Genomic DNA, 27,467 nt, shown 5'->3' on the forward strand with positions numbered 1-27,467 from the left:
CTTCCACAAGATGGTCATCCTCATGATTTGACACATCTTCAAAGCGTCTGCCATCGCACAAAGAAAGGTAGTATGCTGTCCTGACTGGGTAAAAGCACCCAAATCCCCAAAAATGATGGAGATTTGCGGGTTGCTAACGCTTGGTATGCGTGATGATGGAGAGAAAGAACAAACTTGCTCTTTATATATAGGCTGAGTATGCTTTTTTGTTTTTTTCCCCCCTTAAATCATTCTTGCTTTTGAGAAAATGTTGTTGATATGCTTTTTAAAAAAAACGGTCGCCTTGCTTTGTTCTAAAAAAAACAGGCCATGTGCTTTTACGACAAAGGCCTCCAGTATCAACAGATGAGGCTGACAGGGAGCCCATTATGTGGAATGATCTTATTAGAGATGACTTCGGCAGACACTTGGTGTAGCAAGATATATGCAGTGGCCAGGTTGGGAGAGATGTGCCACAACAGTTCTTGATTGGAAGACTTTTAAAAGTCTCCCAGATGATCAGAGATTGACATCAACCAAGCATCTGAGAGGGAGGCTCTCTCTCGGCTAGTGTTCCGCCAAGAGTGATGAGTTTTCTCACATGGCCGCCCTCCCGGTATAATACTGCAAAATCATGCATCACCCACACACAGTGTATTGTAGACTGATGATGTATTGGGTCATAGTGATGAGGCTGCTGAGTCATCTTAGCAGAAGGATGATGTGCATCAAGCCAGAATGACTTTGTTGAGTCCTCCATGTTGGGGTTGGATAGTATGCAAGATGTACATGGTATGGGGGATCATGTAGATGGACACTAGGACATGTTGCTCTATCATGAGACTTTGCAGGATGTACATCATGATGTAGATGCACACTAGGACATGTTGCCCTCTCATGAGACTTTTGCAGGATGTACATCATGATGTATCTGATCACAATGCCTTGCAAGTCGCTCATGTATGGCGCACACATGCAGAGTGATTACCCCTCTTTCGGCATTATGAGAGGCAAGCACAGACACTGGCTAAGCATTTGCTTAGGGCTAGGGTGAAAACCACATCTTTACTATGAGGATTGTCTCATGGAATGTACAGGGCCTTGGAGGCCTTCCCAGTAAGAAGCGCCTCACGAAGGACCAACTCCATCCTGTTGTTACATGTGGAAATGTGGATGTGCTTTTGTTGCAGGAACACAAATTGGATAGGCACCAGTGTGGTAAAATTGGTAAGGTTCTTTACGGCTACACTTAGTGGTCCTGGGAAAATGGGACCAAAGGCGGGGTGTGCATTTGTACTTCAACGTCACTTATGCCTCATGTTATTGGATATGGTGTTATCATACCTGTGCAGTGGATTATGGTCATGTATGAGAGTCAGCGATTGGGCATCTTGAATATTTATGCACCTAATGTGAGAAGTGAGATGGTGGTCTTTTGGGACACCACCACAGACCTCCTTCCCCGGTAGATCATTGGATAGTTGGAGGGGATTTCAACATGGTTGAGCAGCCCTTGACAAAAGGGGTGGCCGTGAGGGTCGAACACACCTTGTAGTATCTTACTCTTGGCATAATCATAGAAGCAGGGATGGATGTATCTTTGCACGATTGGATAGGTTTTATGTGGATGATTGGGGCGTGGATAGGGGAGGCACCATTGCTATCATTCTTGGCACCACCTAGTTAGGTCATTGCTTGGTTGTTTTGTACCTCAAGGAGCCGGGGACTCAGATGGCATCCCCCCGTGTCCGTATCCTTGATTCTTTCTATCTAGACGGAGAGATTTCACATGAGGTCATAGAGATTTGGAGGTCATGTAACGATCCTGACCCTCGACAGAGAGTTGCATTGGCCCTAGAGAGGACCATCCAGTATTATCATAGTGTTTCTTTGGTCAAGAAACATGAAGCCCTAGAGAAGGAGAGAGCTATTAGGCACGCAGAATTTATGCGCTTCAGAGGGAACACAAGAAGCATCCAGAGTTTCCTCGGATCCCAGCCCTATTGTCTACAGCTAGAGCAGAGTTGCAGACGGCCATGGATAGGCGGGTTGAGTTTTCGTTTCATGCTAACGAGGTCTTTTGGGCACAGATGGGTGGCATATGCAACAAACACTTCTTCTCAGCACATGGGCCTACCCATAGTAGGGAATATGTGAGATACTCATAGGGCTTAGAGAGAGATTCTGACTGAGTCAGAGGGTATTTCATCAGATTTTTATCAAATATTGCTTTCTACAAAGGCCCCCTCTCCATGGAGAGATGTTGCACATCAAAAAGTTTGGGAGTGCATGCCGGGACTTATCACAGATGATATGGGTTTCTCATTGGATGCCCCCTTCTCAAAGGATGAGTTGAGACATGCATTGTGGTTCTTTCAAAAGGAAAATGGTATCTCCCCATCCTTTTTTATACAGTTTTGGGGCCACATTGGGGATGTGATTGTTGTTGCTTTATAGGTGATGTGGTGTATAGGTACGATGCCCCACTTTCTCACGGAGGGTCTTATCCACCTTGTCCCAAAAGGTGGGGATAAGACCAACATCTTTGCATGACGATTCGTTATGGAAGGGGTGAAGTCACTTGCGTGGATGCGTGCTTCCTGATTTCCACCTCGAATGCCCCCTAGCTCCCTTACGTTAGCTCATAGTAGTGAGGCTATGAGTAGCTTCATTTGGGCTATCCCAGAGGAGTCTCGGGCCTCGGCTTACCTCTACGTATAGAGGAAGAGTTATTGGGCCCGAAGCTAGCAGATGATACTATGATGTTTTTGGGGGCCTCACATGCATGTATGTGTGTCTTCTGGACAACTTTGGAGATGTTTTGTTTGGCAACAAGAGCCACCATCAATTGGCACAAGTCAATGGGATTATGGATCAGTGATTCTCTACAGGCAGATTGGGGTTTGGATGTGGGGTTCACTTGGATTGACAGAGGATGCACTACCAGATACCTTGGTTGCTAGGTTGGCATTGACATCTCCCTAGCACAAACAATTTGCACCAGTGCTCATGAGCATTAAAAGCAAACTTCAGCATTGGAGTAGCAGGAAGCTTGACTTGGATTGAGAGAGGATGCACTATCAGATACCTTGGCTGCCAAGTTGGCATTGACATCTCCCCAGCACAACAGTTTGCACCAATGCTTATGAGCATTAAAAGAAAACTTCAGCATTGGAGTAGCAGGATGCTTGACTTGCCATCTAGAGCCTTGGTGGCCACTGCTTGGTTTATCACTTCTTGTTGGGTTCTTCATAGGGAATGCATTGACGAGTTATGTCGCCTCATCATTCGGAATTTTCTTTGGTTAGGATTAGATGGCACAGTACTCAACAGGGCTAGAGTTGCTTGGGAAACCACTATCCTACCAAAGCAAGAGGGGGGATTGAACACCATTGACCCAAGGGTGCGTTGCTTTGTAAGATGTTTGTCAGAGGATTTCTTCTTGGCACCAAGCCATGGAAGGACTTTCCCTGCAGCAAGCAAGTTACGAGGTGTATTCGGGTTAGGGGAGGTGACTCACGCTTTATCTTTTCAGAGGAAAAGCATCGACTCCCACCCTCCCCTTTGGTTAGATCCCTTCTGCGGACTTGGGATTGCATGAGGAGGTTCTTGGTTCACATACCTCCGTGGTTAGCTGAGGAGGCTAACAGACAACTCATTATGTGGAATGATTTGATCTTGGATGAGTATGGCAGATCTCTTGGGGTAGCTACACATATTCTGTGGGCTGGATGGGAGACTCTCTTCCACACAGTATGGGATTGGAAGAGGCTTAAAAGCCTCTCGGAGGATAATAGATGGGTGCTTACATAGCATCAGAGGGGCACTAGTCAAAGGATTATACTGATTGATGCTGCCATACCCAACCACTACATCACAGGACATTCTTTGAAGGGCCTTATCACTGATGGTTGGGTATCTTCTTAGGGGCAGGTGTATCTCTAAAGGTTATGGTCCTCCCCATGCCAAGGGAGGATGACGCAATATTTTTTCATTGTATAGGGTGGATGGTATTTGGAGAGATGTGACGTGCAGGATATTATGGAGGGCCTAGTGGTGCGTCATATGAGAGTTGTTGGTAGAGCAGGGAAGCACTTTTATATTGATCCCCCCTTAGGGATGATCACAGATGCTTGAATCCTTTGCTTGTACGGCAGATGCTCTATCATGTATTTGCATTGGGACCCCGATGGGTGGGAGTGGAGAGATGCTACCAACCCGATGAAAAGCATACCTTTCTTTAGTTATACTATGTGGAATGCCAAGCATCTTGTAGTGGGACACATTCAGAGAGTCCCTACTCTTAGACCTGATTGGGAGGCTTATGGTATCACACTTAAAATTCGAAGGACATTTTGGAGGAGGTTATGGCATTCTTACAGGACATTGATATCCTCCTTTATTTGGCTTTCTCTACTTGGTGATCTCGCCACCAACCAATGGAGATCATTCATCAGTGTGTTAGTCTAGCATGCCCAAGATGTGCAGGAACTTCAAAGACAGTCCACCATTGTTTGTGGAGATGCAGGGAAGCACGGAGGATTTGGACTGCGATAGCACGTCTCCTTGGAAGGATGAGGAAGGATGCTTACATTTCTTTTGGTGTGATCATTTGGTTGACATAGTCGGGCCGATAGCTCGGGTATGAGGGAACGACAAGATCTGGTCATTTATGATCAGTCAGGGAGTCGCTCCACAGGGCCATCTTTAGGACATGCTAGAGAACCAGAGTCAAGATACGTCCCACCTGCACAGAGGTTGGACAGTGCATGGGAGATTATTGCTAGCATTCTACCGTGGCACATTTGGAATTCTAGATGCATTGAGAACACTCTGAGGGCACTTTGGTTTATGAGTCACAATGCATTTGCAGGATTCAGAGTGATATCATCATCCACACCCTCATGACCACATAAGCCAGAATCCAGGGATCTTTGAGGGTTGCAGAGAGAAAGCATGGCCAGATTATGAGAGTGGGATTATGGCATCTTCTTCACTGCTACTCATATGGGACCTTGTTGGTAGAACAAGGCATCTGATTGGTTGAGATTTCCCCCTTGTTTGGTTTGAAATTTCCCTTTTGTACATTTTAAGAAACTTGATAGAAGTCTCTTTTCCAAAAAAAAACTTGTTCAATAAAAAAGTGGCTATCTCACCAAACATGCATGAATGTTTTGCGGTTGTATTCAGCTGTTTTGGAAGAGCGATGGCTCTTACCCAAGTGGCCGCAAGAGGGTGAGTAGTATTAGCTCATGTAAAGAGTGGAAGTGGAAAGTCTGTATCCCCTCAATGGTCTCAACACATTAAGATCTTTAATCCTGCCAAGCTGTAAGGCTCCTTTTAATCTCCTTTTAATGCTGCATGAAGTGATCTAAAGACCAAGGAGATTATGTGGACCATACCTTTTTCAGAATATATACCAAAATTCATATGGAGTGGCAGCTGGCCTCATACAGAAATCTGCAATCCAGCTTCAATGAGCCATGCAATGATGTTGCATGAGAAATAGAATGGCTCCCAGCTCATGAGACACATAAGCAAGGCAATCCTGTGCATACTCTCTGGGCCTCTTTACAAATCCAAATGCAATGTTTATGGACTCTAGAGGGGATCCCCATCTAGTTAAATACTGTACTGGTATTAGCTTGCCACTGATTAACTGGCAAGGCACCATGGGCAATGAGCCAAAGACCTTCTGGTTCCTGCCAGAACACTATAATATACTCCAAAAAAAAGTCTGTCTAATCCCAGAAATATGGTAGTACTTGTAACGAGTCCATCTCATCTGTATGCGCCTGAAGGAATTGATCTGTAAATGACATCAGTTCTTAACTGTATAATCCTTCGCCTTTATTTGGCATCCCTTCAATTTATCCTGTTTTGTCTTCTAGGCAGAGGACCTTTTCTCAAGTAAAACTTTCACCAAATAACATTCTATAGGTGAAATTAACATGATATGTAAATTACTTGATGTGTTTTGTAAAAAATTTCTTTTGCATGTAAGGTGTCAAATATCTTCATTCTTGCAGGGTCTTATCAACATGACTTTGCTGCATTGGTTGAACGAAGCTATCCACAATATGATCTTGTAAGTTTTCTTTTTTCTGGTTCAATTTTAAAAAATGTGATTTTTGTCCCCAAATTGTGACTTTTTTTTTCTTTTATTAGTATCTTGTAACAGAAAATATCCAAGATTATTCAACAGTCCAGACTGAGCTTTTGAAAGTTTACGACAGACCACAACAAAATCTCTCTGTCTTCTTACCATCTGCAACCAAAGTAAGAAACAAAGTTTCTAATTATGTGGTGATATTTATGTTGGGTGTGTGTGTGTGTGTGTGTGTGTGTGTGTGTACAAACAGATAGATGGGAGAGTGGTTGTTTGAGGAGCATATGGAAAAATGGTTTGCCACTGAAAGAAAGATTGTTCCTTTGAAGATATATTGTGGGAGTTTTGCCTGTCGGTGTGTTTTTAGAAAAGAGGCACAGCGCTACGGCAAGATGTCACTGTTGCATGCTGCATGATGAGGCAGTGCCTCATTTGCTATGGTTTTGTGATTTCTCTCATGCTCTCCTGGACAGATTCTCAGGGCGTCTTCGTACGCGATTCCTGGGAGCTCATTTTGGGAAGACATTTGGTTTTTCGCTCGGATTCCACAACAATATACCAACTTTGGGGTATTCTTTGCATGGACTACTTTTTCGGCATTGTGGACAATATGGGAAAACAGAAATCAGATGCATTTTGGACACATTCCTCTGGATCAATGCACCTACTTCCGATGCTCGTTGAGATAGTCTCTACATGACTGCCGAAACTTGCACCAAATAGACGACCATAAATACATGGCCTTCTTTGACTGCTTCTAGGTAGTCAATTCCATGGGCCCTATATAGGGACCTCAGTTGTATCATGATGTTTTGTTTGTGGGTTTTGTGGGTTTTCACTTCGCAATGAGGTTTCCCACTGGTAATATAAGAATCACTAAAAAGTGTGTGTGTACGTGTACACATGCACTAGAGAAAGGCCTTGTAAGTAAATGCACACGAAAACCTCTCTCTCTCTATGGAAGTCAATACAAGCATCATCTCTCTGCGAGCGAGACGTCCCTGACCCAGAGCATCAGGACCCTCCACCACATAGAGACAGATTCGTGAGGTTCTCTGCCAACATGTCACGCTCCCATCACAGAGGCTTGACATTCACTCCACCATTAGATCGGTTCTAGCCAAGGCGGGTATTGTCATTAGCTGATCACAACATATCTCATTGTACACAGGATCATCTGTTGATCACATGTACTGTCAGATGTTTTTCATTTTACTTTTTCTTTCAGTTTTCCATGGTTTAGTATATCCATGGTACCATTGTATTACTTTTGGTCTTATAGGCCCTTGGGGTCTTCCGTAGACGTTAATATAACTTTCTTTCTTTCTTTCTCTCTCTTTGCTTTGAGAAGCTAGCGAAGAGGCGATTCTTAAAAGTGAAGCACCTGGAATGCAGACACAATTTGGAATTCTTGATAATAGCATAGGTAGAATCTAGATGGGTGCCTAGGTAGGGGGTGACCTATGGGTGGACAACGTTTGAAATCAAGTAAGCACAACGGGTTTTATATATCTTTATATATATGTGTGTTTGTGTTTTATATATATATATATATATATTTGCACGCACGCACGCACGCACACATACATACATACATACACACACACACATATATATAAAGATATATAAAACCCGTTGTGCTTACTTGATTTCAAACATTGTCCACCCATAGAGAGAGAGAGAGAGAAAGAAAGAAAGCTGTATTAACGTCTACTAGAGGCCGAACTCGACCTATGAGACAAATCAATGTACAATTGTCAATGTCTTCTGGATGTCCAGAAAAAAAAAAGTACAAAATGAACATGAAATAAGCTATGAAAGTACTGAGCTAGTGGGGGGGGGTGATGCATGGAGCACTACTGCTAGAGGCTCAGTATGCAACCTATATGCGCAAGGTATACAAGAATGCAATGCAGATCTGTCTAGCTCCAACCAGTACCATAATGGGGGTGTAATATGTGATACATAGGCGATGGCGAGGCAAAAATTCCTCGGAGCATGATCTCTGGGTGTGAGTGTAAGTGAGCTAGAAGCTCCTGGATATGGTGCTGATGTCGACCCCGTATCTCTGTGATCTCCCTCAGATGTAGTCTGGGAGTCTGGTAGCCTGGTGCTCTCAGTCTTTGTCTAGCTCGGAGGTCCGCAGCGTGCTGAAGTGTAACCCCCTCCTGTGTTAGGATAGGCACTTGGATAGATCTCTAGAAGAAGAAATCAGTGAGCTGGAGCTGTCGCCCACCTCTCCCTGTGGTATGAGTCCGTAGCAGTGTCTCTCTGTGGCGCTGTATAGAGAGAGAGAGAGAGAGAGAGAGAGAGAGAGAGAGAGAGAGAGAGAGAGAAATGATATATTAACGTCTCTAAAGGGCCATGATGGCCTATGAGACCAATACTAAGAGTACATCTGAAGTTATTGCCTCATCAAAGAGAATAACGAAATGAAATTGAAAAGTACAATAAACTGACTATCTTATAGTTATAAGAGCTATAAGTAAGACTCCTAGATGATATTGAGTAGAAAATACTAGAAAATGTATATCAAGTAGATCCATGTAGGTTGATCAGTTTTAGTGCTGCCCTCTCCTCAGATCAATTATCTCCCCCATGGGGCTGTCTAGAATGGAGAGGTCATAGAAGCGAGCTAGGTGCCCCGATGTCGAGCAATAATGGCTTTGATCTGGCAATAATATATATATATATATATGTATATATATATATATGTATATATATATATGTATATATATATATATATATATATATATATATATATATATATAGAGAGAGAGAGAGAGAGAGAGAGAGAGAGAGAGAGAGAGAGAGAGAAAGATATATTAATGTCTACGAGAGGCCAAAGTCGGCCTATGAAACCAAAAGTAATACAATGGTACCATGGATATACTAAGCCATGGAAAACTGAAAGTAAAAGTAAAATGAAAACATTTGATAGTACATGTGATCAACAAATGATCCTGTGTAGAGTGAGATATGCTATGATCAGCTAATGTCGATACCCGCCTCATCCAGAACCGATCTGATGGTGGAGTGAATGTCAGGCCTTTGTGATGGGAGCGTGACATGGATATACTGAGCCATGGAAAACTGAAAGTAAAAGTAAAATGAAAACATTTGATAGTACATGTGATCAACAAATGATCCTGTGTAGAGTGAGATATGCTATGATCAGCTAATGTCGATACCCGCCTCATCCAGAACCGATCTGATGGTGGAGTGAATGTCAGGCCTTTGTGATGGGAGCGTGACATGTTGGTGGAGAACCTCACAAATCCGTCTGTGTGTGTTAGAGGGTCGTGATGCTCTGGGTCGGGGACGTCTGGCTTGCAGAATGGATCGAGCTCTCTCTCACTAAGAACTCCTTTGGAGCGTGGAGCTGGAGCGTGGGTACTGGTGGTGGGCTCTGATGTCGTAGTAGAGGAATTGTTGTGGGTAGTAGAATGTGGATGTATGTACCACAAAGAAATCTGTGATGGCTCTCTGTGAGGTGTCCTGTCGCGGAGTCGGGGCTGTCTCTCAGCATGCTGCCTCAACACTACATCCCTGTGTCATCTGAGCTCCATCAAGTACATGCCCAAGCACCTCTGATCCTCAAACTGTATCACCCGTGTGAGTGGTTCGAATCCCTCTTGGAAGAGGCAATGGAATCTCCCCCGTATCTCATAGTGAGCCGGGCAATTGAGCATATAATGGGCCTCATCTTCTATTGCTCCTGTGATGCATACTGTGCATGTCCTCTCCTCATGTGGGATATCCTCAACTCCGCCAGTCTCTACGCTGAGGCGGTGGGAGGATACCCTGAGCTGGCCGATCGTGATACGCATGGCATGTGACATGTGTGTCTGTATGTATCCCGGGATCTCAAAGAATCCATCCTCGGAGAGTCTCAAGAAGTGATCTCTGTAGAACTCACACTTCTTACCAATCTCTGACGGAGACACCCATGTCTAGTGTATGTGTAGCCCAAGTAGATCTAACTCGATGGTCCGGTTGATCTTCTGACGTGAGAGATCAAGGTATGGGGAATCCAAGCTATACTGAAACGGGGGGAGACGGTCCATCTGTATGCCATGTGCATGAAACCACTCGACTACCTCATAGTACCATGCATGTGTCGGTAATGGTGGTGTCCGTGTCGCTGAGGAGGAGGGCCGTCCAGCTCGTCTCAATCGCTCCCTCTCCCTCTCGCCATATAATTGCATAGAGGACTCTAGTGCTAGTCGTGGGAGGCGATCTCTGTCAAGCATGTATACATGCTGAGTATAATTGACAATGTGAAAAAGGGCATCTGTAACCAGTGGGGCCACCCCAAACTCTGCATGTAGAATGTCATGTGGTACAAATGGCTTACTCCTAATCATGCGTGACAACATCATCACCTATAGCCTCTCTATGCTCCTCCAGTGATCCTTCCCTAGGCCTAGCCCCCAAAGGGCTGCACCATACATAGCCGTTGGTCGTACTAGAGTATCAAAGAGCCAGCACTTAGTGCGGGGTTCTTGGAAATGTGCCTAGAAACACTGTCTCTCCATACGGGCTAGGGAGGCATGCCCCCTCGCAATTCAGTCAGTGGTGGCAGCTGTGGTCATGCAAAACAAAGGGCCTGTAAAAGTGACTCCTAGATACACATACTTCTGCACAATCTCCACTGGGGCTCTGCCATAGAGCTCATCATGTCCTCGAGTACTTCCCCATAGATTTTGGCCATTGTGTGACCAATCATGATAGTCCTATAGTTACATGGGTCCATGGAATCTCCTGCTTTGTGGATGGGAACAATGGTGTTGGTGGTCCAGGAGGGTGGGAAGCCCTCACCACAGAGTGCTCTGTTAAAAAAATTGGCAAGAATGGGAGCCAATACGTGGTGCCCGAGGGCGAAATGTTCCGCGCGTAGATCCTCATGATCTTTTGCTCTCCCATTATGCAGCTTTTTAAGAGCCCTAGTGACATTGGGGGAATCAAAGAGATAAGATGATGTAGGCCTAGGGATGTGTGACATTTGTGGTATAGGCTGGTTTGGCACATCATACAGCTGTCGTGCATAGGCTTCCCAAAGGCTAGGATCTGTGATAGGTGTAGGTGCTCTTTTTTCTTCCAAAATGCGCCAAGCTTCTGAGTTGTCCTCGCTCAAAAAGAGCTGGTATAACTCTTGTTCTTGTCTAGTGAGAAATGCCCGTTTCTTTCGGCGAGTGAATGTTTGCACTCTTCATCATACCATCCATTCTGGGGTTGGGATCCCACTGGCAAACTTGCTGTGGAGCATGTGGTGTAGGGGAAGCTGGCATGGGTGGAGTCATGGATGATGGAGGAAAGCTGGGATGTGATGGTGGAGATAGGGAGAGAAAGACATATTAAGTGTCTACTAAAGACCCAATGGGCCTATGAGACCAAAGTGATACAATAATGTCCATGGCATATCTCATCATGGAATGGAAAATAAAACTATCTCGCTGGGGTGATACAAAACTGTCCATGGAAACTCATCAGGGAAAACGAGAAACATGAGAGTAGCAGCAGCTCCGAGTAGATGGTATACCACTCTCCAAAATATCAACAAGCATGGGGCTAATGAGTATGGCCGAGAGGTCTCTCTCAGCTATGCCATGTGGAAAGGTAGCTCGATGGTGGTGGAGCATGTCTTGGGTCTGGAGCTGATGAGGTGATCATGGCCGATGGTTGGGGGGCCGGGGGTGTCGGGCATGCTGGAGTGCGGAGGCTCGGTCCGAGGTAACTCCTCTCAGGCGAGGTAGGTCCGGAGCAGCTCATGGAGGGTCCACAAGATCGACTATATCGGTGTCCACCTCCTGGGTCCAGAAGAAAGTGGTGATGGTTGGCTGGCGAGGGAGGGGGCGGGGTGGTTGGGGCCGAAGCTCTCTCAAGAGTGTCCCTACGTCTACGGAGCTCAAGTAGGAAGAGGCCTAGGCAACGCTGGTCCTGGAAGTCAATGCACCTGGAGAGTGGACCAAATCCCTCACGAAATAGACAGTGAAACCTCCTACGGATCTCATAGTATACTGGGCAGCGGCATATGTAATGCTCCTCCGTCTCAACCTCTGTGTGGCATAACCGGCAGATCCTCTCCTCTCTGGGTCTCTGTATCAGACCAAAGTGATACAATAATGTCCATGGGATATCTCATCATGGAATGGAAAATAAAATAGAATAACTATTCGGAGTGATACAAAACTGCCCATGGAAATATACGGAAAATAAATTAAAACAAATCAAAACTCTCACTGGAGTAATACAAAACTGTCCATGGAAATCTCATCATGGAATACAAGGAACATGAAACATGAGAGGACCATCAGCCCCCAATAGATGGTATATCACTCTCCAAAATATCAAGCATGGGGCCGATGAGTATGGCCAAGAAGTTTCCCTCAGCTACATCACGTGGAAAGGTAGCCGGATGTGGTGATGGAGCATGCCCTGGATTTTGAGCTGATGAGGGTGGCCAAGCATGTTAGAATGCGGAGACCCGGTCCAAGGTAACTCTCTGACCCCGGCTTGAAAAACAAAAACAAAACATATATATAGATATATACATATATACATATAGATAGATATAAATATACATATACATATACATATATATGTGTGTGTGTGTGTGTGTGTGTGTGTGTGTGTGTGTGTGTGTGTATGTATGTATGTATGTATATGTGTATATATGTATGTATATATACACATATACATATGTATATATATGTATATATATTCATATATACATATACATATACATATATATATACATATACATATACATGTATATATATACATATACATATATATATATATGTATGTATGTATATATGTATATACATATAAATATACATATGTATATATGTATATGTATATGTATCTATATATATATGTATGTATCTATATATATATATATGTATATGTATCTATATATATATATATATGTATATATGTATATGTATGCCTATACATATACATATACATATGTATACGTATATGTATACATATACGTATACATATACATATATATCTGTATACATATATAAATGTATATATGTATATACATGTATATACATATATACATATATACATACATATATACATAGTGTCCATGAAATCTCGTCATGGATGAAATAAGAAAAAGTAACAATAAACTAAAACCGAAAACTGAAAGCTAAGATCTTAGACTCTCAAGATAAAAAATCTAGATCCTACTATGCGAGGTATAGGATACAATAAGTGATGGGATGTGGGAGAGCTGAATCAAAACAGTACATCAACCCTGTATGCCAGGCAAGGGCCATCGAGGATGTCCATCGTGGGTGATACAAGAAGGTAGAGATGTCGATAGGCTGCTATGAGGATGAGGTTGCTCGATGGCGGGCTAGGAACTCCTGAATCTGGGGCTGGGGTTGGCTAGGGTCCAATGGCATGAGGGCGTCTAGCTCTCTAGAGTGTGCATGCCCGATCTGATGTGACTCCCATGGGCCTGTTGTTTGCAAGGGGGCATTATGGTATAGGTTCCCGTATCCAATGTGATGGGCTCTGGTGCCTCCCTATCCATCCCTCTAGGTTGGAAAAAACTGGTGATGATAAGCTGAGAGGACTGTTGGGGGCGAGGATCTCTGAGCAGTGACTCTCTGTGTCGGCTGAGCTCCAGTAGGAAGAGTCCAAGGCACCTCTGATCTGGGTACTCCATGATCCAGGATAAGCGTCCAAAGCCCTCTCTGAATAGACAGTGAAATCTCCCTCTGATATCATAGTAGACTGGGCATTGGCAAACATAGTCCTCTATGATACCCTAAGCTAGCCAATGGCTATCCTCATAGCACATGTTTTATGCAAACACTCATGGACTTGCATGACCAAAGCAAGGTATTTGACAATAGTCTACTCAATTTTCGGAGGGGCTTATTTATCTTATTCCTAGGAGCGGGGATAAGACTTTGATTGGCCAGTGGAGACTTATCACCTTACTTGGGACTGCCTATAAGATTCTTGCTAAGGCAGTGAGCATCAGATTGCAGCCAATTTTGCAGGATGTCATTCATGATACTCAGAATGGATTCTTACACGGCAGGAGCATCTTTGATAACATTTTCTCGTTTTGGGAGGCCGTCGAATGGGCTAAAGTGAGTAATCAGCTCTTAGCCATTCTGCTCTTGGATTTTGAGTAGACCTATGATAGAGGGATTGGGACTTCCTTGAGGGTACTCTTAGCCATATGGGCTTCTCTCAGAGATGGATCAAGGGAGTTTCATGCATGTATCGTGATGCCCAAAGTAGAGTGCTCGCTTGCGGTGATAGAGGAGAGCGGTTTCAGATTTCTTGCTCAGTAGTACAACAGGGCTGCCCTTTAGCCCCATTATTATATATCATAGTTGGAGAGGCCATGAGCATCTTTCTCCGCTCCACTGCTGGTATTTCGGGATTGAGGTTGCCTCTTCGTAGTCAAGAGGACTTGGTTGACTCTGAGTTAGCTGATGACACAGCCATGTTCTTGGAGGCTTCACATATATGCTTGTGTTCCTTCCAGGTAGCACTAGAGGAGTTCTGTTTGGCAGCAGGGGCACTCATTAATTGGCACAAATCTCTTGGTTTTTGGGTTAGTGTTTCACCGAGAGTTGATTGGGGTGCAGAGCTTGGTTTTACTTGGATCAACAGAGGATGCACTGCTAGATATTTGGGATGCCAAGTTGGGATTGATATTTCTCTACTTTGGGCATCACGATACATGCAGTTTGCTCCGGTACTTATGAGTATTCGGAAGAAGCTCCTCCATTGGAGCTCCAAGAGATTAGATTAAGCTTCCAGAGCTTTGGTGGCTAATCAGGTATTGCTTGCCTTAGCTTGGTTTATTGCCTCTTGTTGGTGCTTCTCTCGTGCGTGCATTGGCCAATTGCGGAGATTGATCCGCAATTTTCTCTGGTCGGGTTTGGATGGCACCTCAGACACTCATGCCAGGGTAGCTTGGCTCACAGTTATTCGGTCCAAACGAGAGGGGGGCTTGAATATTATCGATCCGGATGTTCAGTGCAGGGCGTTACCTTGCAAACTTCTGGTTTGAGGTTTCCTACTAGGCACCTTGGAAGGATTTTTCTTGTCTCAGATTTCTAGATGTACACCCAAGGTCAGGAGACACTGGATGCCCAACACACGTTTTTTGTTCATAGAGGCTGATATCAGGGCACCATCTTCCCCTCTTATTGCAGCCAATGTCAGAGCATGTAGAAGCATGAGATCTTTTTTGCGACAAAGGCTTCCTAGGTCTTGGGATAAGGCTGACCGACAACCTATTATGTGGAACGAGCTCATTAGGGATGAGGCTGGCTGGCCACTTGGTGCATCTCGTTATATGCAGTGGTCAAGATGGGAGAGATGTGCATACACAGTTCTTGCTTGGAAGACCTTTAAGAGTCTTCTAGAGGATCGGAGAGCTGCATCCATTCAGCATCTTAGGGGCTCTTGCATTCGTATTGATCAGATTGATGCAGCTATTCCGCATGAGTAGCTTTCTGGGAGTTTTTTCGAGGAAAGGCATACCTTTGCAGGTCATTGCTCTCCCAGGCCAGGAAGCTACAGATTGCATCATTTACTGTTATCACGCGTGGAGGGAGATTGAGGAGATGTAGTATGGAGATCATCCGAGATACTAAGCTTAATCCAGTGAGGATTGTTGGTCGTTTGGGGAAGCATTGGTTCATTGACCCTTCTCCTTAGATAGTGACTCATGGCTCTTGGTGTTTGTGGTTATATGGTGGCAGTCCTATCAGATATCTTAAGTGGGATCCAGGAGAGTGGGAGCGGATTGATGCCTTCGATCCTTTGAAAAGCCTTCCTTTTTTCAGTTTCACTGTCCGGAACGCCAGGCTTCTCCTCACTCGACAGATGCATAGGATCCCTACTCTCATGCCTCATTGGGAGAGCTATGATATTTCTCCAGTGATACAGCGCATATATTGGCATAGACTTTGGCACTCGTACAGAAGGAGCCAGATCTCTCATTTCTTTTGGTTATTCTTACATGGTGGTCTCCCCACCGATCAGTGGAGATTGGTTTTCGGTGTAGCACCTTCCTGTCCTAGGTGTGCGGCAGATTCTGAGACTGTACAACATTGTTTATGGGGATGCAGCACTGCATAGTAGATTTGGGGTTATGTAGCCCAACTTATGGGCAAATTAAGTGGCTGAGCCATGCATGTGACTTGAGGGGTAGTTGCTTGGCTCTCCCAGTCCCTGGTCCACAACTTTTTTATGAGGGTAGTGGTACAGATTCTGCTATTTTCATTCATAGAGGTATTGCCCAACATGGTTTATTGCAGGATGTTCCTCACTCTGATTATACACCCCCCAGACAGAGGATTGACACTAGTTGGGAGATTATTGCCAGTATTACAGCATGGCAGATCTGGTGAGCTAGATGCACGGAGGCTATTGAGGGTGTCCAGATTTTTGGGCCTTAGTGCATTAGTACTATATGGGGTGATATCATCCATACTCTTATGGCTACTTGGGCTCGCATTCAGGGGCCCTCTCGTTCTGTGCAGGCAAAGTGCGTGATATTTATGCGGGAGTGGGACCATGGCATCTTCTTTTCCTCTGGTACCACAGGTCTTACATGGCATCATGATGCTCCTCAGTGGTTGAAATCACCTTACATATTGGGGTGATTCTATTCTTTTCCGGCTTATAGCTGTGATTGTTGTATTCTTTCTCATACTTAATAGAAGTCTCTTTCTGAAAAAATAAAAAATAAAAAAAAATTCCTTTGCTGCCATGTAGCTAGCATGTGGGGCTTGTGAGCTCATGCCATTGTGTGTTGGATGAGAGAGTAGGGGATATGGTTTGTATCTTATAGGTAGGCTTGGATAAACACGGTTTTGCAGGTGGTTAGTCGAGAGTCAGATCGAGTAACTGTGGGAGGAGGTCAGGGTGAAGGTTAGTTGTATCTCATACGTAGGCTTGGATGAACACGGGTTTGCAGTTGGTTAGTCGAGAGTTGAGTCAACTAACTGTGAGAGGAGGTTAGGGTGAAGGTTAAATTAAGGCTGATGATAGATATGTGTGCCTATGTAAGCCAACAGTGTGCACAGACGTGTCCGTGTGTGTTGGATCTAGGCTAGCCCATAAGGCTGCCAAACTAGTGTTGGATAACATTGTTTGCTGGATGTAGCTGATGTTTCTTCACTAGTAGGAAAATGAGGTATGGAATTTTCTAGCTTAGGTGTATCATTTGACTGGATTTTCAGGGGTGCTGGGCCTGTTGTTTGGTTGATGAGTTATCCGTGATTTTGTGTTTGAATATGCATACTACTGAATGTTTTGTTATGTTTTGGACTCGCAGCTACAAAAATAATCATGGTACTTTTGAAACCTTAAATTCCAAAATTCCAATTTCCTAATATCTGCAGATACTGGACTATACATGGCTTGGAAACTTGTACACTTCACTAAACATGTCTTTAAACTTGCCGTATCCCCTTCCACCACAAAATTTCAGCTCATTGGCAGAGTCATGGTCTACGTCACCACTAGGTTAAACACTTCTCACCTCTTTTTTCTAATCATTTACATCAAGATCTTTGCCAACTCAGAGTAACAGTAATAGTATTGATATTGCAGGTATATTTTCTCTCCAGGATCTGTATTGTCAAAGTAGCTCTACCGGGCAGCAAAGAAGTTGCTTCGCTGAACAACAAACTGCAGATTGGAGCATTGGGGCCACAAAGACTGTGGTATGATTCGTGCTTGCTCACTTATCAAATTTCAATCATGGCTTTTTCCTGGAAGCAACATGTCTTGGCTCAACACTTTCATGAATTCTGTCCTCGGTAAGTCCCCTAAAGTTAAGCCCCACTCGAGGAGTTGAAGTACCTTAAATGGAAAATATCTTCGTAAAGAACAAAAAAGCTAGAGTATGGGGGTATAGAATTACTTTCATGCTAGTGATATGGAATGGTAGCATCTGAGTGCAGATGTTTAATAGCACCCATGTGTGCTTATTGAGAATGCAATCTCTTTTACACACAATCTCGGCAATGTAGATCTCAAGCTTTGACAATTTCTGTTGGGAAATTTTAGAAGTTTTGGTGCCAGGAAATGCGAAATTCCTCATCATACCATGCATTCAGTCCACACCACAATGAAGCGTGCATCATTTTATATCTACTATGTTTATTTGGAAGATCCCTTCACTTAGCAGCCAGACCAATAATAAAATGTCTCACTCATGTTTAGGAAGCACCCCATTCCCATTACTGAGCTACCTAATGTCCAGAAGTTACATTTCCTTTGCAGTAGGAAGATGGAGACCAGTCATACCTGTGTCTAAGGGAAGTAGCGCATTCTGGAGTCTATTGCTTTCCTAGTGAGTGCAACCCAGATCTAATATACTACGGTGCTCCCATACATTGTGCTCTTCACGACAAAAAGGTGGACATTGTACCCTGGTCAGCTCCATGCAATACCAAGGCAGGACCTGAATAGAGTTATCAGAGACAACATTTAGATAAATGATCATAGGAGAAGGATACAGCTAGAGAAACTCCCCTCTAGAATGAGTTTGTTCACGATCATTTTCTCACGGTGAGGGCAGATGGGTTTATCAAGATGCCATGATTCCTGGGGACTCGTATGTCACATGCACTGAGGACTTCCATCAGAGATTTGTCACACAGACTTGAGATCGAATCTGGGAGAGGTGTGACAACCATGCGAAAGCATTGAGGACTATCAGTATGCAAAGTATTTGACATGCATGAGTTTGACACTGAGGATCACACTATCCTTCCATGACCTACTTCCACAGCCTATTGGGAGAGGGGTTTGGTCCTCCTCGCCTGTCATGGAAAACATACTCAAGCTTGCACATGTCCATATGTCTGCAGCTGACAACCCCCCCAACCCCTCCCCCCCACCCCCCCCCCCCCGCCCCCTTGTGCCCGAAGCCTAGAGAACCCCACATGCTGTAAGATAGGATTGGTCGAAGCGAGGGTCACCACCTCCTTGGGAGGTTCTTCGGTGAGGCCAAAAGCACTTGGGAGCGAAGGAATTGCAGTGGACATGGAAGCCATGGAGGTGAGCGCGCGGGTTTTCGGGGGGGGGGGGGGGGGGGGGGGGGGGGGGGGGGGGGGGGTCCGGGGACCTGTTCGACGTACGACCAAGCATCAGAAGTGTCACCATGTACTCCTTGGGGAGCCGGGGAAAGCATTTGGTAAATTGGGAAGCCAGTGGCTACAAGGATCTGAATCAGGAGAGAAGCCATGGCGCCACCAGGCTAAGAACACGTGCCTCCCGAGAACTAGTATTGGACTGTGCGCCAAGGTGCTTTCAGCAAGAGCAGCTGAGTCGAAATGGATAACCTTTACCCTAGAACTGGACACCAGTAATCGGACCATGCTCTTCCACAAGGGCTGATTGTAGGAGATTCCTGATCTGGCCACACGGCGGTCTGCTACCTATGAACTTGCAGGCGAGGGTGATGGCCTTCACAACATGGAGGCGTGGAAGAGGCTAGGAGCTAGAGTTTCGCTTCAGAAAAAAGACACTGGGGAGCGGTCTCGGTCAGGATAGATGGAGTGGCTGCCATGGAGTCCTCTGAAGGGGAACAACTAGAAACGGCACACTGATGTCAAAAAGAGAGCAGGCGAGATTAGGGAACAGCACGGGAAAGCGAGGGAAAAAAGAAGGGGATTGGGCAGGTGGAGACAGCTCCTCAGGATTTGAATTCAAGTGTCCAGGTCGGGTTTAGATATGAACAATCATTATAAAAATTCATTCATTCAATTGATTTATTGTAGATTAGGTGAATCTCTTCCCTTCTCTTCTGCGTTTTCAGTTTGTGCATCTAATTAGCATTTATTAGTGTCAATTCAAGCACTTAATCAAGCATGCTTCCGCTTAGCGTGTTACAAAGTGTGAGTGGGCGTGTGCACAACATTTCTGATTTTCTTTTGATCGCTTGCTTTTTTTGAAACTCTCTTCAACTTGACAGATAGTACTGCTTTCGTGTTCATGTACAGGTGTTTGCAAATAGTGTGGGATCTGATACAAATAACAATATTGAGATGATAAGGCAAACTCGAAAATCATTGGACAATATGAACAAATTATACTTCAATGGAACCAAAACTGTATACATGTACGGGTACCCTTTTCTTTTTAACGAGCAGTACCTCCACAGTTCACACAACCTTTATATGGTTGTCGGGCTTGCTCTAGGTATGGTAATCAGATATTAACACTTACTGAAACAGGATTTTCAAACCAGAGATGTATCTAATAAAAAATAAAGTACATAAAACCCATATTCACTAAAAGTTTTTTTTTTTTTTTGAGGGGGGGAGAAAGTGGAGTTATTAAATTAGCCAAATGGTAGATTACATATGGGACGTCCCCAGAATAAGGGTATTTATAAGGAGCTTCACCACCAATTTTCAGCAGGTTCCCCATCAGGGGCCAACCAACTCAAAACTTATATTCACTAAAACTTATTTTTATGAAATAAATAATATCACTAAATTTTAAAGTAAGTACTGGATGGCATCTCATGGTATCTCTAGGGATGCACTGTTTCCTTTCCAGTATACAAGACTAGAGGTAGCTGCATTGACCAATCAGGAGTGGAGGTGTGTTCAGAGATGATTTTTGACAGCTCTGCATCCATAGGACTTGACACATGTGAATCGAGTCTATAAAGAGAGCACTTTCTCATGCAAGGGGGTTCACTTATTCCATGCATTGTGGGTATCTATGGTGCATCTCCACCGCTCGTGAAACTGCATATAGAGATATGCGGAGAGGTGGAGTTGATGAAGAAGTGCATGTAAAGACGTGGAGCTGACAAGAAGGTGCAGACGTGCATGATAAGATGTGGTGGAAAATAGCTCAATTATATTTTCTTTTTGCTGCAGTGGGGGTTTTCTTGGCAGTGTTGATCTTCCAGTTTAGCATCACCATATCTCTCATTATTGCCATTCTTTTGCTGATGGTGGATATTGAGGTGTATGGATTCCTGTACATCATAGGGGCCAAATTGAATGGTAAAAAGAATTTTGCTCTCATATGCTCCCCACTCACTTATGAATTATGCAGTCCGCATTTTTTTTCGTGTAGTCTCATACACTCTCTTATTTACAATTACTCTTGTTTCTGAATGGCATAATTATACGGTATCAGCTCTGTCGCTTGTCAACCTTGGCATAGTGGTGAGATCTTCTGCCCTAACATAAAAAATGTGTGTGTGTGTGTGTGCGCAACACTTTTTGTTTTCATGTTTATTATCTTTAGTTTACACATGGAACTTTTATGACACTTTTTGGTCTCATAGACCCTTTGAGTCTTTACTATATGTCAATAAATCTCTCTCTCTCTCTCTCTCTCTCTCTCTCTCTCTCTCTCTCTCTCTTTGCTTGCTCATGTATGTGTGTTCATTTCTGACTGAATCTTCTGGTTATCTGAGTTTGAGCAGATTGGTATGGCATCTGAGTTTACCTACTTGGCAAGGTCTTTTCTGCTATTTGATGGGACAAAAAATGAGAGGGTTCAAAAAGCATTGGAATGGACCTTCGAACCTCTCCTGCATGGTCTGGGAACTCAAGTGGTTGCAACATTACCACTGATCTTTCTCAAGTGAGTAATCACCTATTGTCACTAAAAGTACGATCTCTGTCCAAGTCTGATGGGTGGGTGGTCGAATAGGCTCACCAGCTTGGGGTGCATATCTGTGTAGAGGGCCTTATTTTCTTTCTTTTAATTAGCCAGTAGCTAACAAATCATTGCTTTTGCTTGTCTCTGCAAGGTATCATGCATTCCGGGTGTATTACTTTGCAATGTTCACTATCATGGGAGTTTTAGGATTTTTGAATGGCTTTGTCCTCATGCCAATTATTCTCTCTTGGATTGGACCCCCAACACTGCTGCACATAAAAGAGCAAGCATGTGACTCTCCTGTTAACACAGATGATGAACAAAGAAACCCCCCTCCAAGTGCCGAGACAGAGGGTGAAAAAGCAAGCATTTTGTGAAGACATTTGGAGGTTGTATAACAAACATTCGTTCTTAAAGCATTCCACCTTTAATGTGGGCATTGTATACATTATTTTCTACCTTTTTTTCGAAGTATCATCATAATTGCTTGGTATGATTGGTCATAAAATCTCTCTTACTCTCAATTTCATGTGTGTGTGTGTGTGTGTGTGTGTGTGTGTGTGTGTGAGAGAGAGAGAGAGAGAGAGAGATGTGGAAGCTCTGACCCCAATATCACATGGGGTTCGTACCTTTCTCTGACACCAATAAAGGTGTCCACCAATACTGTGCGAATCTTACTGATATCATCCTGCCTTAGTAAGAATTTTTCCTCTGATACCAATGTTCTGTCTCATTATTGTACCTTGCTCCAATACGAATGCAAACACACCTAATGTTGCATGGATCTTTTTGATATTCTTAGCCTTGATGCCAATGCCAATGCACCGTTACATGGGCCTGAATGATGTCCTTAGCTCTAGACTGCCTCGGGAAGGACCTGTGGTCTGATACCAATGTCAAAGGGTTGGTATAGAGAAAAGGTTCTTCAAGAGAAGCTTGCTCAAAGAGCTGAGAGATCCCTGGGTTCTTCAAGAGAAGCTTGTCCGTGCATGTCATGGCCTCAGAGTTACCATTCCAGCTATTCGACCAACATCCCTGCATCAGACAAGCGTTTGCCTACTTCCTGAAGGAGATAATGCTCACTTATTTTCAGATATGTTGACCAGAGATATAGATCAGTGTATTGGTCAAAGCGTATATGAAGTATTTTGGATTGGCTTGTGTCTCATTGGATAGTTACTTACTCTTAAAGAGCTTCGCAATGATGTAAAGGACCTCTAGGATATTTCATAGTTGGTATCGGTGTGAACTGTGGTGTGGGTACTGGTGTTACTGTTCATGGTCTACTCGGTACCGATGTGAACCACGCTAGTACGGAGTGGGGTCCTGCGGTACAGGCAGTTGGGTAGTATGAGCCGACAGTTCGGTACTGATGTGACCCAGGATTATTGGCTGGGGGGTCGTTCACATAGCCAGTTTTACATGGGTGCGCGATCACTTAATGAGTGGTAGATCTATCTATTCTCAATAGATAGGGTGATATTAATGTTTCATTTATATGGATGATATGAAGTGATTTATGGACATTGTTAGGGATATAGGAAGAGAGAGAGAGAGAGAGAGAGAGAGAGAGAGAAATGAAATGAAATGAAATGTTATATTAACGTCTTCAAAAGGCCATAATGACCTATGAGACCAAAAAGTTACATCATGGTGGATCTGATACAATGTAAAAAAAACCAGAAAATGAAAAATAAAGATGATACTACTGGCACCTAGAAAATGAAACTAGAACTGGAAGAGAGAGAGAGAGAGAGAGAGAGAGATATTAACGTCTGCGAAAGGCCAAAGTGGACTATGAGACCAAAACATAGTACACAGCTGATGGTGTCTCATCAAAAGTACAAAAAAAGGACTAAAAATTTTCCTAAAACAGTCCTAAACAGCTATGAAAGGAAAATACTCCTACTGAGGTACAATAAAAGTGTATAATATCTACAACTAGCATAAGACTGGTGTAATCTGCTCATCTCAATATCTCTCTCATGGGGTGCTGTAAGATAGAGAAACTAAAGTGGTGGGGCAGTTGTCTCCTGTGGCGGGTGATGATGGCTCTAATCCACTGGTGATGAAGCGGCCGTGGACGAGGTCCTGGTAAGCGTGGGCGTCTCGCTCAACAAAGTGCTATGGCTCTGTCAAGGGTGACTCCTCTTGAAGGACATCTATGAGACGTCTGGCTCGCCGAGGGGGTAGTGGAGAGGTCCTGGTCGTATCTGCCGGGGTGGTCCTGGCCTTGAAAAAATCTGCCATGGCTCACTGGCGGGGTGGATCCTGGTGCTGTCTTGGCTCATAGGAGAGCCTCTCGATGGCATCTGAGCTCCAATAAGAAAAGCCCCAAACACCTCTGATCCTCAAACTCCATCACATGTCGTAATGGTCCAAAACCCTTTCAAAAGAGACACTAGTATCTCCCTTGTGTCTCATAGTACACAGTATATCGGCATATGTAGTGCTCCTCTGACTCCACTTCCTGGTGACATAGCTGACAAATGCAGTCTTCTAGATTCATCCCCTCATATCTGCCAGTCTCTACCCTCAACTGATGTGATGAAGTGCAGATCTGTCCAATGGCACTGCGAATGCCATTTGAGAGATGGGTGTCCATGTATGTAGACCATGTCACAAAGCCATCTGGGGAGAGATGTAGAAAATGGTCCCAATAGTGGGCCATCTTCGTGCCTAGTGGTAGGGGGGGGCTGGACCATGTCCTTTCTGCATATTGCCTCACGATGTCCATCTTGATCACCCTATTCTGCTCAGAGCGACTAAGGTCCAAGAAGGGGCAGTCCAGGCTGTAATCAAATGGAGGGAGTGCATCAATCGTCATGCCATGTAATCTCAGCGAGGTACACATCTGGGTGTACCAACATCGTGTATCGCCGTCTGCTGCTAACTGCTTGGAAGAGATAAGTGCTAGGTGTGGGTATCTCTGTCTGGGGAGCTCCCATATCCTGTGCAAAAATGTCACTGACTGGAACAGGGCTTAGGTAACCACTAGTGCGGCTCCTATCTCTGCTCTAACTATCTCATGAGGTACCGATGGTTTGCTCCGAATCATGCGTGCGATCATAGTCACTAGTGGTTTCTCTAGTACCATCATAGAAATCTCTCTATGGTCCGACCTGGTCGACAAGCGGCTCCCTCCTCGTCTGGTAGAGGCTTATGGGTGAGCCATATAAGAGTGTAGGTGTGACCAATGTGTCAAACAACTAGAGTTTGGTGCGCGGCTCCTGAAACTGAATGTAGGCACATTGTCTCTCTAGTGCCCCTTGGGCTGCATATCCACGTGCCAATCTAGCCTCTGCTGCCTGCCTCATAGAGAACTGTGGTCCGTTGAATGTGACTCCTAGGTACACATGATCTGGTGTACTCCACTGATTCCCCTCTAAAAGTGATCTGATGGTCGGATCTAGTCACCCAGGCCTGTGCGGTATTGAAGACCATAATCTTAGTCTTCCCAAGGTTCATTGTGAGGTCCCTATCTGCACAAAACGATTGCAAAGCATCCAAATGCTGTTGCAATCCCTCAAGGGAGTCTGCAATAAGTACAATGTCATCGGCATATAGCAGTATGGGTATCCAAACCCCTGCTAGACTGGCCCCTGCCCCCCCATCCTGTCAATGTAGTCGGATATCTCATCAATGTAAAGTCCAAAAAGGGTGGGTGACAGTGGGCATCCTTGCTTCATCCCAATGGTGCTAGTCACTGTATCCAACATGCCTTAGGGAGTCCGTACTCTACCTATCACCGCCTCATATAATGCATAAATGCCCCACTGCATCTCCTCAGGAACACCAATGTCATGCAATCTCCTCATGAGTCTAGCATGTGGCACCGTGTCAAAGGCTTTGCGGAAGTCCACAAAGCAACAATATATCCTCTTCCCCCGTGCTCGTCCCTCCTCAATGAGAGCCCTGAGGGTAAATATGTGATCCAAAGTCATGAAACCTCGTCTGAAACCTGCCTGCCTAGGTGCTCTAAGTCCATGTGTCTCAGCCCATCTACTCAGCTCTCGATCCCAAATAGATCCAAATATCTTGGCCAAGCAATGGCCAATCATGATGGTCCTGTAGTTCCTTGGTATCATGGGGTCACCACTCTTAAATAGAGGTACAATAGTATGTGCCGACCAACTGTCTGGGAAACCTTCGCAATGGCCCTGTTAAACATGTGTACTAGTAGTGGTGCCAATACATCTCTGGCATGTGAAAAATGTTCTGCTACCAGACCATCCTGGTCTTGGGCTCTTCCATTACGTAGTCTGTCAATAGGATCCAAAACCATCCGAATGGTGACAAAAGTACTATGATCCGGGCGAGTCACTCACGGATGAGGGATGGGGGGCTGCCCTGGTACTTCATATAAAGTTCTTGCATATTCATGCCGTGCCTCAAGTGCTGTGATAGGTGTGGGTGGTTGTCGCTCATGGAACATCTTCCACGTCCTCTTGCTGTCGTGCCCCAAAAATAGTTGGTATATCTCCATCTCAAGCTCGGCCAGGTAATCCCGCTTCTTCTTCCGCACAAGGCGTTTGAAGAGCGTTCTAGCCTATCTATGTGTGTGGATGCCAAGGGTGATCTCCCCCTACAGGCGGTCACGAGTCTTGCGACATTCATCATCGTACCAACCATTCTGTGGGGAAGTATGGCGGGAAAGCATATGCTGCTGAACCATGTAATACATCTGCCAACTCTTTCATAAGCTCCTCAAGTGGATTGCTCGGGTCAAGAGCGAAAAGACCATCATATACTGCATTGCCATATACCCTAGAGGTCTCCCGAGTAAAGTGATATCTTGGGTATCTGGTATGACTAGAGGGTGGTGTGCCTCTAACATATCCACAAGTCACAGAAAATGTCAAATATGCATGGTCTGCGGCTATCCCAATGGGTCTGCCCGAAATGGAGAGATCTTGTATATCAGTATCAAGGTAGGTGAGCCCATCAGGTAATCCACTGTACTAGCTCCTCCCTTTTTGTTCCAGCGTGTGAGAGCATCTGAACCTGGCCAACGGGGTAGGCCATTATAGATAACTAGCCCATGTGCACTCCCCAAAGCTAGGAAGTGTCTCCCATATTCTGTCACCTCTCCTGTGTCCTGGGCAGATCTCTGCATCCCTATCTCATCCGCTGCTAGCTCGCGGTACATGGGCTCATCCGTAGCATAGAGAGCTGATTGTTCCCGGCCTGTACGTGCATTAAAGTCCCCCGTTAGTAGTACATCTCCAAAGCTTGCAAATCGACATATATGGTGATTCTCCCGGCGTAGCGTATCTGGAATGTGCCGGCGGGAAGTAGCATACTGCAATGTAAATGTCCCGAGGTCTATTTGTGCTCACTTTGACCCACATGTAGCGTGCGTCTGCACCTCTATGCATCACATGTACTGCCTCCGTAAGTCCTCCCTTAACAGTACTGCTACCCCCCCACTTCCTCTAGTCCCCCTGGCTATGCGTGGTTGGGGTGGACATACTGGTTCCCATCTATACCCAAGAACCTCTGGTAATTTACTCCCTGCACATCTGTGTGTCTCTGTATACATGGCAGTATCCCAGCCTTTGAAAGTGTCCTCGAAGTACCCTGCATCTACCCGTAGGGCTCCATTGCAGTTCCACACCGATAACTTCAAGGTCCCATAGGCCGCGCCCCGTCAGGATGACTGGGGCTCCCGGATGAGTACTTGCCCATCTCTATATACAGCCCACTTCCCCTCCTTACGTGCTTCGAACACTCGAGGCATGTT

General features: G+C 44.8%; 1 protein-coding gene across 5 annotated transcripts in view; it reads left to right on the plus strand.

The window, feature by feature from the left end:
* Positions 1-22,232, plus strand: part of LOC147623106 (uncharacterized) — a 203,787-nt gene extending 181,555 nt beyond the window's left edge. For 4 of the 5 annotated variants that reach the window (XM_086821168.1, XM_086821167.1, XM_086821166.1 and 1 more), the window contains 9 exons: positions 6,009-6,067; positions 6,148-6,258; positions 17,488-17,611; positions 17,699-17,811; positions 20,098-20,296; positions 20,989-21,117; positions 21,254-21,282; positions 21,546-21,706; positions 21,876-22,232. In XM_086821168.1, the coding sequence (XP_086677294.1) occupies positions 6,009-6,067; positions 6,148-6,258; positions 17,488-17,611; positions 17,699-17,811; positions 20,098-20,296; positions 20,989-21,117; positions 21,254-21,282; positions 21,546-21,706; positions 21,876-22,101 (1,151 nt within the window). In that variant the 3' untranslated portion in view covers positions 22,102-22,232. The remainder of the gene's footprint in view (positions 1-6,008; positions 6,068-6,147; positions 6,259-17,487; positions 17,612-17,698; positions 17,812-20,097; positions 20,297-20,988; positions 21,118-21,253; positions 21,283-21,545; positions 21,707-21,875) is intronic. The other variant, XR_015269330.1, reaches the window with a different exon arrangement.
* Positions 22,233-27,467: the final 5,235 nt, after the last annotated feature.

This window comes from Cibotium barometz, chromosome 27 (assembly GCF_041138505.1).
Source record: "Cibotium barometz isolate CiBa-2024 chromosome 27, ASM4113850v1, whole genome shotgun sequence".
Lineage (NCBI taxonomy): Eukaryota > Viridiplantae > Streptophyta > Polypodiopsida > Cyatheales > Cibotiaceae > Cibotium > Cibotium barometz.